Source organism: Loxodonta africana, chromosome 5 (genome assembly GCF_030014295.1).
Source record: "Loxodonta africana isolate mLoxAfr1 chromosome 5, mLoxAfr1.hap2, whole genome shotgun sequence".
NCBI classification, from domain to species: domain Eukaryota; kingdom Metazoa; phylum Chordata; class Mammalia; order Proboscidea; family Elephantidae; genus Loxodonta; species Loxodonta africana.
Window position 1 is genome coordinate 22,632,914 of NC_087346.1, and position 10,883 is coordinate 22,643,796.

At 36.3% G+C, this 10,883-nt stretch overlaps 1 protein-coding gene across 1 annotated transcript; it reads left to right on the forward strand.

The window, feature by feature from the left end:
* The first annotated feature begins 4,015 nt into the window (after window positions 1-4,015).
* IL2 (interleukin 2) lies at window positions 4,016-9,776 on the forward strand. The gene is made up of 4 exons (XM_003410509.3): window positions 4,016-4,162; window positions 4,256-4,315; window positions 7,474-7,608; window positions 9,434-9,776. The coding sequence occupies exons 1-4, from the start codon at window positions 4,016-4,018 to the stop codon at window positions 9,542-9,544; spliced, it is 453 nt and encodes a 150-aa protein (XP_003410557.1). The 3' UTR covers window positions 9,545-9,776.
* The last annotated feature ends 1,107 nt before the right edge of the window (window positions 9,777-10,883 follow it).

The following is a 10,883-nucleotide window of genomic DNA, read 5'->3' on the forward strand; positions in this document are numbered from 1 at the left end:
GGCTGACAATTTGGCATCACTAGGTCACATTGGAAAGAGACGAGACCATGATGCATCAGGAGGCTTAGGCTTTTGCTTTAACTTCATCATAATTGAGAGTGTGATCTTGGGCAAGTCACTTAACCTCTGCAGACCCCAAATTTCTTATAAATAAAATGTGTATCAATGAGATGGTGTATTTGAAAACACTTTTCAAAATTAAAGTACAAAACAAACAACCCTTCCATTCCCAAAGGTTATGAACATCATTAAAACTTAGCACATTACAGAGACTGGAGAAACCCTTAGAGTATGGCCCCCAGATACCCTTTTAGCTGAGTAATGAAGTCACTCCCAAGGTTCACCTTTCAGCCCAAGATTAGACAGGCCCATAAAACAAAACGAGGCTCAAGGGGCAAGGACTAGAAGGCAAAAAGGGACAGGAAAGCTGGTAATAGGGAACCTAAGGTCAAGAACAGAGAGTGTTGACATGTCATGGGGTTGTTAACCAATGTCTTAAAACAACATGTGTACTGTTTAATAAGAAACTAGTTTGTTCTGTAAACGTTTATCTAAAGTACAATTAAAAAAAATATATATATAGAAGATAGAAAAAAATAAATAAGCTGAGTGAAAGTCAAACAAACAAAAAAAAAAGAGTACAGATTCTATATGCCTTCATTTACACAAAATTCTAAAAATGCAAACTCATCTATAGGACAAAAAGAAGACCAGTGGTTGCCTTGGGATTAGGAAAGGGGCAAGAAGAAAGAATTGTAAAGGAGCAAAAGGACATTTAGGGAATGATGGATATGCTGATAATCTTAATTGTGACAGTGATTTCATGAGTGCAGGTATTACATATGTAAAAATTATCAAATTGTATACTTTGAATATGTATACCTCCTTGTATGTCAATTATATATCTATAAAGCAACAAAAAAGGTAAAACAAAAACAAAAAACTTATCACATTACAGAGGAGCACATACAAAGGAGACTTAACTGTGATGGCAAACAAATTTACAGAGTGGTATCACATTATGGAGGACCAGAGGTCTGATAAACACAAAGACTATGTACCAACCTGTGCCTGAGGAAATTCAGATTTTTCATGGGAAATTCTCTTTGGGAGGTGAAATTACCTTTGGGAGGTATGGAGATGATCCAACAATAATACATCTTAATTCAAAAGAGAGACAACTAAATCTTGAAAAGCCAACAGGTCTTTGGAGAAACTGACAAGAGATGCATTAGTTTAGGCATCAAGCTCCAAACCAAATTAAAGTTTGCAAAGCTGTGAAAGAGGGTCAGAAAGAAGAAATTCTTGAGGAGGTGGGGTGAGGGCTAGGAAGGGTCTCTGAAAGTAGCCTTGGTAGAGGGACAATCTCTTTGGTAGACAGCTTCATGGACTAGGGCGGCCCTTTTTTAAAGTACTTGGGCTGCTCTTGAGTCTAAAAGGCTGAGTCACAAACAATGCTAGCAACTAAAATAGCTCCTTGTTGAATAGTAAAATTTTATGTTCAAAGAGGAAGTGGGGGTATGACACATATGGTAGTTAGCAGGCTACCACTGACTTTGCAACCACTATAGCCAGAAAAGCCAGCTGATGCGTCAGACATATTAAAAAGCGAAAGTATGTCACAGTGGATGGCAGCTTTCTCCCCAAGCACTTCACTTCTGTAATACAACAAACCAGGGGGGATAAACCAGGGCCCCAGGAACTGAATTTTCTATAGGGTCCCTGAAATACAGCCATACATAGCCCCATTCTCTAATAAAATAGTCACAGAAGTATAAATACCAAGACTGCAAGAACATGAAAGACCTCGCTGGAAAATGTGTGGGCCTGAATTCTTCCATTCTGGAAGGGTGAAGGCTGAGTTATATGATGCTGGAATGAGATGCTGAAGTCTTTAAAGAAATAAAACAAGTATAATGAAGTTGATACACCGATTGCTAAATAGTCTTCCCTTTACAACTAATGTTAACTTTGTGGTTTTGATTTTGAAGATACAGAGAGACATTTTTCAGTTTTTTAGTAATGAAAAGATCATGAGATTTTGCCCTAATCTGGCTCTTCCTTCATTTTTTTCCACCCGAGGAACTAGAATGCTTAAATTTTATGTCATATCCTCCAGAATATTGCCTAATGCATAGAAGTGTTACTGAACCATTTTCTTTTTCTACGTAAGAGTCTAAATTGAGTGTTCCTTAGAATACTTGGCCTGATGACCCACCTTCTTCCTAACCCTGAATTTATATACCTACAGCTTAGCTATGGCTCAAAGCCCAGTTTAGAGTAATTGATCCTTCAAAATTCTTTTCATCCACCTTTCTTGGGCAGCAACCACCTTCTACCTAGGATTAAAGGTGTCTGTGTACATATGTACTCATACACTCATAGTGGCCCTATAGGACAGAGTACAACTGCCCCATAGAGTTTCCAAGGAGCACCTGGCGGGTTTGAACTGCCGACCTCTTGGTTAGCAGCTGTAGCACTTCACCACTACACCACCAGAGTTTAGGGTCGCTGTGAGTCGGAATCAACTCAACGGCAGTGGGTTTTGGTTTTGGTGTACATGTTATGTTCGCTATTACACATGAAGTTCTTTGAGAGAAAACACAAATGGAAGGAGAGTGGACTTTGGAGTCAGAACATTCTGGCTTCAAATCCTTTTTCTGTCCATTACTGGCTATGTGACCTAGGACAAATAACTTCTCTGAGACTCAGTTTTCTAATCTACAAAGTGGTAAACATCACTTCATAGGCTTGTTGTGAGGCTTAAATTAGAACTGTGTGCTGGCCCAACATTCTTTTTTCTCCTTTTCTATATACTCAAAGGCATTATAGGTTCTAGATAAATGTCTATTTAAAGGCTAGACGAGAAATAAAGAAGGTAGTAAAAATGGAGGAGTTAGCAGCAATCTGAGAAAGGGTCTCCTCAGCTCTCCTCAGGTTAAATTGAAAGTACATACATAGGGCATCTTTCAGTCAGTTAGTGAATTCCACCAACAAGGATGAGTGAACACAAATTCTGAGTATTCTACCCAGTTTACTGACTGAAAAAGTATTGATCTGGTTATATTTCATAATTATAATCTTTATACTCATAGTGTCCCAGGTACTTTAGAGGACAGATACTGAACTACTAAAGATATGAAAATATAAAAACTAGAAACTTATGGATTGGTGTACATATTGCACATTTTAAGGTCTATTTTCAAACTAGCATCAGTGCTCTTGGAAGCAAACTCTTTTCTGAGCATTGCTTGTTAAACACCGTATTCTTAAAAGAAAAAAAAAAACGGTACAACAGACATTAATTAAGAGATTTAAACAGATATAAGAAATGTGTTAAAATTAAAACAGCATAGAAGAGTACCTCAAGTTCAATGAGCATTTTATATATTTTAATTTTAGTATTTCTCTTCTAGCTGATTGTGTAAGAAGTAATCTATCACACCGTATGCAATACCTAAGTCATTATGTAGATAAAAGGTAAAACCATCCTGAAACAGGAAACCAATATTCTTCCTGTTTAATCAACAAATCTAAAAATTTATTCTTTTCATCTATTTACTCTTGCTCTTGTCCACCGCAGCATGCTGCTCCACATATTCGGCATGGTTTTATGACAAAGAGAAAATTTTCATGAGCCACTTTTGTATCCCCACCCTCTTAGTGAAAGAGGAGGAAAATCTGTTTCATACAGAAGGCGTTAGTTATATGAATTAGAACTGCCACCTAAGTGTGGGCTAACGCAACCAAGAGGGATTTCACCTACATCCATTCAGTCAGTTTACTGGGGTTTATAGAAATTCCAAAGAGTCATCAGAAGAGGAAAAATAAAGGTAATGATTTTTGCCACACAGGTAGAATCTTTGAAAGTATGTGTAATATGTAAAACATTTTGCTTGACACCCCCATAATATTTTTTCCAGAATTAACAGTATAAATTGCTCCTCTTGTTCAAGAGCTTCCTATCAACCTCTCTTATCACTACTCACAGCAACCTCACTCAGCTCCTGCCACAATGTTCAAGATGCAGCTCTTGTCTTGCATTGCACTAACTCTTGCACTTGTCGCAAACAGTGCACCTACTTCAAGCTCGACAAAGGAAACGCAGCAACAGCTGGAGCAATTGCTGCTGGACTTACAGATGCTTTTGATTAGAGTTAAAGTAAGTATATTCCCTTTCTTACTAAAATTCTGACATTTAATTTTTTTCTAGCTGGAGTTCACTTTTTAATAACAATGTCTTATGCTTTCTCAGAATTACGAGACTCGCAGACTCTCCATGATATTCACATTTAAATTTAACATGCCTAAGGAGGTGAGTACAATTTTCTATGTTCAATTTATGTTTTAACACCCAAACCCACCCCTGCCATCAGCAATATAAAAATTTGAACACTAATTGGATCAAAAGCACCTCATCTTAAAGAAAATAGTAACTTGAATATATATTATTTTTTATCCAAATTTTATAATATGACTTCTGCTAAAATAACTTTGCCTGAATTTTTTAGATGTCCTTGTGTGTGTTTTGTGGTGGGGAATGTTGGGAAGGAAAGAAGACCAGGATAATATCCTTACTTAATGCTGGGACAATTTAAAAGGAAGAATATATTTACTGTTTTATTTAAAATGCAAAACTCTAGAGATATTTGATTCTATCATTATACCATGCAAAATATCAAAATTAATTTCTGAGGACCCCACTTTGAAACATCCTTTGTTTTAGGAAAGACTTCCTAAGAGTCTATCTTTGAGAGGCAACATAGCACAGTAATTATTAATAGCCAGACACTGGAGCCAGATTATCTGAACTGAAATCCCAGCTTGGGGTTCACTTTGTGACTCAGTTTCTTATCTCTTTATGTGAATAATAATTGTATCAGTTTTATACAGTTTTGTGAGAATTAGTGAGTAAATGTAAAGCATTCAGAATACTGGCACATGGTAAACACCATATAAGCTTCAGCTACTATTAACAGAAGTAAAGACAAATTCTCATCCAGGAGCTGAAAGTAAAATTTTGGACTTATCTGTCTTTTATGCCAATAAACCTGGAGACTTACGATGCTATATGACCTATTTCCAAAAGTAAAGGCTTCATTTGGTTGTTTTGGGGTCTAGATAGATAAGTGTAGATCATCCAAGCTCATGGAGCTACAATAGAGGTTTAAAGTTTCTGAGTAGTTGTGCCACCCAACCAAGATCGGAGCATAACTTTGGTGGCAGAGAGCTTGTCCCAGGGTGAATCCAAGGCCAGGGGGAAATGGAAGGGGACATAAGATTCAATCCTATTACTGATCCACGTCTATTAATTCAAGTGGATTTTGCTAAAACTGTCCTTTTGAAAGATGAAAAGATAAGAGTTTACAGAATCTCCTTCAGGTTAACCAGAGCCACATAACTCTAGCAATAGAGAAAACACTAGACTTGTTTTCTTAGGGAAATAGCTATATGTTGCTCATTAAAAAAAAAAAAAAAAAAGTAAGCTCTGAAGTCGTAGTAGCAAGTTGAAAGGGCAATAGACAGAAATGTCAAGAGATGTGTTGTCTAGTTTTACTTTTCACTCTAAAGATTGTTAGAAAGATAACATGAGAATTGGTGTAGAATTTAGGGGGGGAGGGAATTCTTTGAAATCTAACGCTTTCTAAATGACAACTCAAATTCTATTTGAAAACAAAAGTAATGTGATAAACTTCACTTATTTGTTCATTTTACCACAATTTCATGTTTGCAAAAGATTTTAGAAAGCCATAAAAGCATTTAATTCTAAAAGATGCTATGTTAATGTGATAAAGGAAAAGAACTGAAATTTAATCCTGGCACAACTGCCAGGAAACTTTCATCCTGGTTCTATTGATTCATGTAGCCTTGGGGAAGACACTTAAGTTCTGAGATTTAGTTTCCTTATTTGTAAAATAGGGATAGCTATATTGTACTGCCTACCTCAGAGGGTGACTATGAGACTTAAATGGGCTTATTTAGGAGAAAACACCTTGAAACTATAATGTACCACACAAATATGAAGTATTATCATTTTACATATATATGATATGAGCTCTGGTGGCTCAGTGGTTAAGAGCTTGTCTGCTAACCAAAAGGTCGGCAGTTCGAGTCCATCAGTGGCTCCTTGCAAACCCTGTGGGGCAGTTATACTCTGTCCTATATGGTCGCTATGAAGTCAGAATTGACTCGACAATGTTGTTCTTAGTTGACACATATGTGTGTATATATATATATATATATATATATACACACATATATGTCAGCTAAGAAACCCTGGTAGTGTAGTGGTTAAGAGCTGTGTCTGCTAACCGAAAGGTTGACAGTTCGAATCCACCAGGTGCTCCTTGGAAACTCTATTGGGCGGTTCTACTTTGTCCTATCGGGTCGCTATGAATTGGAATTGACTCAATGGCAATGGGTATACAGACATGCACACACACACACATATACATACATATATATATAAACAGAATGTTGTTGTTAGTTGCCATTGAGTTCATCCTGACTTATGGCAAGCCCATGTGCACAGTGTAGAACTGTTCCATAGGGTTTTCGAGGCTGTGACTTTGGGGAGGAGATTGCCAGGCCTGTCTTCTGAGGAGCCTGGGTGGGTTCAAACCGCCTTTTGGCTAGTGGCCCAACACTTAACTGTTTGCGCCACTCAGGGAATCTCTTCTATAAGGAATAGTTACCTGCAGTGTCTAAATTAACAGCCCTGTCAAAAAAAAAAAAACCTTCAAATATTGTAATTTTTTATTTGGTTTGGACAACTAATGCATCTTGATGTAGTTATTGTAGAAAAGTAAAGATTTAAGACATATGCGACTTGCTCTAGCCTATATTGAGAGTCATTATCATACAGTTAAAATGACCTAATCTGTCAAATGTTGGGACTGTGATAGATGGCACTCAGGGCTCCTCTGTCCCTATCATTCCGTGATTCTCAATTCTCAGATTATCAAATATTAACAACATAAAATGTGATTCCTACAATTCCACATTTTGAGTGCTCTGGTTCCAATGATTTCTAGGCAGACTGCAGAAGTAGTCAGCCTATACCTGTGATTTGCAAATATGTTGACGTTTTCTCAAAGCTGAAATTAATGACCCATTAATCGCTAACAGTTAATGCTGGTCATGGTCAGTTGAGTCCTAGCTTTTCCAGTCTTAAAATGCAGCCAAAATATTGGTCCATCTTTACAGCAATGGTGGTGCAGTGGTTAAAAGCTTGGCTGCTAACCCAAAGATTGGTAGTTTGAATCCACCAGCTGCTCCTTGGAAACCCTATGGGGCACTTCTACTCTGGCCTATATGGTCGCATTGAGTTGGAATTAACTCAATGGCTATGGGTTTGGTTTGGTTTTACAGCAATGCTGAAACAGGGAGAAAGGTGAGAACTATGTACTGCCACTCTTAATAAATTGGAGATTAATTTCTGATTCTGACCTTTTACTTTTACTATTTTTCTAGGTCACAGAACTGAAACATCTTCAGTGTCTAGTAGACGAACTCAAACCTCTGGAGGACGTGCTAAATGTAGCTCCAAGCAAACAAAACACCAGGGAATTAATCAGCAATATCAATGTAACAGCTCTGGAGCTACAGGTGAGATACTACTTTATTGCTCTCCTGGAAATCAAACAAATGGAGGAAAAAACACTGCATTTTAAAGTGTTTTAACATTTTGGTATTTTGTCAAGTACTCATGTATTTGATTAGCTAACATTTTAAGTCCAATGTGAACATGAATCATTTTTAACGTTACATGATACATTGTGGAGCTGGACAGTATAGAGGGTTTCCTTCTACCATCCACTCAACGATAAGCTTCAACTCCCCTATGAATAATCACCTGCTACTGATCAGCCACACCTAGTCAACTCCTCACATTAATGAACAACTAGGAATGGGAGAAGGCACTGAATTGAATTTCACAGAAGGTAGACAGGTTTTATTATATATTTTTCAATTTCTTCAGATCATTTACCAGAATAGGCAATACTGAAAGACTTAAAAATGGCGTTTCCCAATCATTTGGTGGAAGGGCTAACCATAAGCGATTTGTCTCAAAAAAACGGCATCCATTAAAATGGCAATGAACTAGATAAATAACTATCTAGAGGTAATGCCTTCTTTTTAGGGTCTCAAGTATTTTTGAATGCACAGGAGACTCAGGTGATGTGAAAGAGATTCATGGTTCTATTTTCCCATCTTATCTGCCAAAGTACAAAATTCATGAATTAATAGGTATCTGAAATAAGCAGCATAATTTTAATTACAGCAGTAGAACCAAGTTCTAAAAGTATGTCGCTCTACTTGTTTCCAAATTAAGAGTTGCTTTATTAGTGGAAAGTTTCTTTCAGTTTAATTACACCCTTCAACATTGAGATCAATGTTATCTATGTCAAGAGATTTGTTCTAAAATTCTTGATCATCAGAAACTCCCTCTAAACTCTTGATACAAATATAAGATAGTTATGTGAAAACCAGCAAAATGGTTTCAAAAAAGCCAAAGACATTTTAAAACCCCCTGAGAGATTACAGTCTTTAAATAATTATGTGTGAAAGAGAATACAACACTAAAACTGTTTACTTAAAGGAGATAATTTACCCTTTCTCCCTTGTTTTGTATTTCTGAGATAGGAATAACTTCAAAAAGCCCTCTCTCATATCTCACTACATATCATAATACATAGTGTGTCAGCTACAGGCAGAGTTTAAATGGCTCTTTTCAACAGGTTCATTTCCAAAAAGTTTTTCCACAGAACAAAATTTCTTAGATTTCTAGAAATTGGAAAACACACTTGCATTGATACTGGGGTGGGGTGGGGTGGGTATGAGCAATTATAAATATGTTCCTTATACAAATCTTCTACTGAACAGAAGCTTGTCCTAATTTACTCTCAGAAGGTACTCTCCTGCTTTGAGGAAAATATGAGGAGTTTCACTGAAGTAGGATAATAAAAAAGGGAGGCTCTTAATCAAGGTTTAGAAAAGAGAAAAGTATAATGTGCATTTCACTGCACACATGAAGACTACGTTGATACATAAAACCAGTTGCCATCGAGTCAATTCTGACTCCATAGATAGATATAGATACACAGAGGAAAAGAGGTCAAATAACTTTATTTTGCACACAGCATTTAATGAAGTATTTGTTTAGAACTATTTTTATTTAAAACATTTACTTGTACACAATCCAGAAAAAGATCTTGTGTTCATTGAGACTGACAGGAGAATTAATAAATGAGGAAAATCTCAGGTTGTATGTTACTATCATCTGATATCTTAACATATGATTTTGGCACATCATTTTGATCATTTTAAGAAAATGTGAATGATTAGCATGCTTCAAAATAAGACTTCAGTAGAGGATAACTACATATAAACTAGCTGAATTAAAATAATTTTTACAATTTTTCTTTTACAGGGATCTGAAACAACATTCATGTGTGAATATGATGATCACGCAGCAACCATTGAAGAATTTCTGAACAAATGGATTGTGTTCTGTCAAAGCATCATCTCAACACTGATTTGATAATGTCTCTCATTTAAAATAGGGCTTTGTATTTATTTAAATATTTAAATTTTATAACTTATTTTTGGATGAGTGGTTTGCTATCTTTTATAACTATTATTCTTAGTCTTCAGATGATGAATATGGATCTTTTAAGATTCTTTTTGTAAGCCCTAGGGGCTCTAAAATGGTTTTACTTTAAATTATTTTATAAGAAACTATTTATTATTATATTGAATTGTTAAATTTAATGTCTATGTAGATTAGTTAATAAAATTATTTAATAAACTTGATGAATGAAAATAAGCCCAGATATTTGTTATTTTGGGAACAGTTAAGAATAAGCACTAAAATACTTGTGAATTACTTAGCAGAACCCTAAGATGGTTAAGAAACTTTAAAAAGTCACTCTTCCCTGGTGAGGTATGTAGAATAGGGAAATTGGCCTCCCCAAGCCATTACTTTCTCCTTTCAAGAGCTGACCAGATCCTTAGTTCCGATCTGAGAAAACCACCTGATCATGTTATGATAGTTTCTTTCTCTATCCACAACATGTCTTAAAATTAAATGTCGAACATTCTTGAAATTCTTCACATAATTGGTGTGCTCTTCTTTCTCTTCTCTACCATCTTACACCTTGTTCTCTGCCCTTAGGAGGCTCACTTGTATGGCCTGTATCAAAGGCCATCTTGGCCCTCTGGTTTTCCAATGGATCCTATCACTGGGGTCTGATAAGGTGGGTTGGGTAGGAGATCTGAGGGACAGAGGAAATTCTCTTGACTCCCTCCTTATGGGACAACCTCCGGATGGCTGTGCCTCTTGACCAAGGAACCCAGCTTTCTTTTCAATACTTTTCCCTTCTGGGCTCTGATAACCTTTCCTTCAACTCCTCCATTCAAGCTTAGGGATGGTTACACTTCTGCTGTTAGCAAGTACTATCCCTTGCTGTTTCTCTATACCCTGACCATAGCTTTAAGAACAGTCCCTTTATTAAATTCTCCTTGAATTTTCCTAATTTAAATATGCCATCTTTTTTCTTTCTGGGACTCAGTTTCAGTAATTGTACCACAAATAGTCCCAGGAAAAAGACTCTCAAAATAGGATTCTGGGGTTAGGTTGTTAATAGATTCAAGGAACACAGTGATAATAGGACATGGGAAACCTATGGGATGTAGTAGCACCCTGATTATTCAAATTATCAATAGTATCATGGGATGAAGTACAAGGTATTGTGAGATTAAATGGTTGTGACATTTAGCTACTATAGCAACAATTTATTATAAAAATTGTTACTATTTTTTTTTTTTATTACCTATATTCTTCTGATGGCCCCTGACAGACAACACAGGAAAGAAAGAAA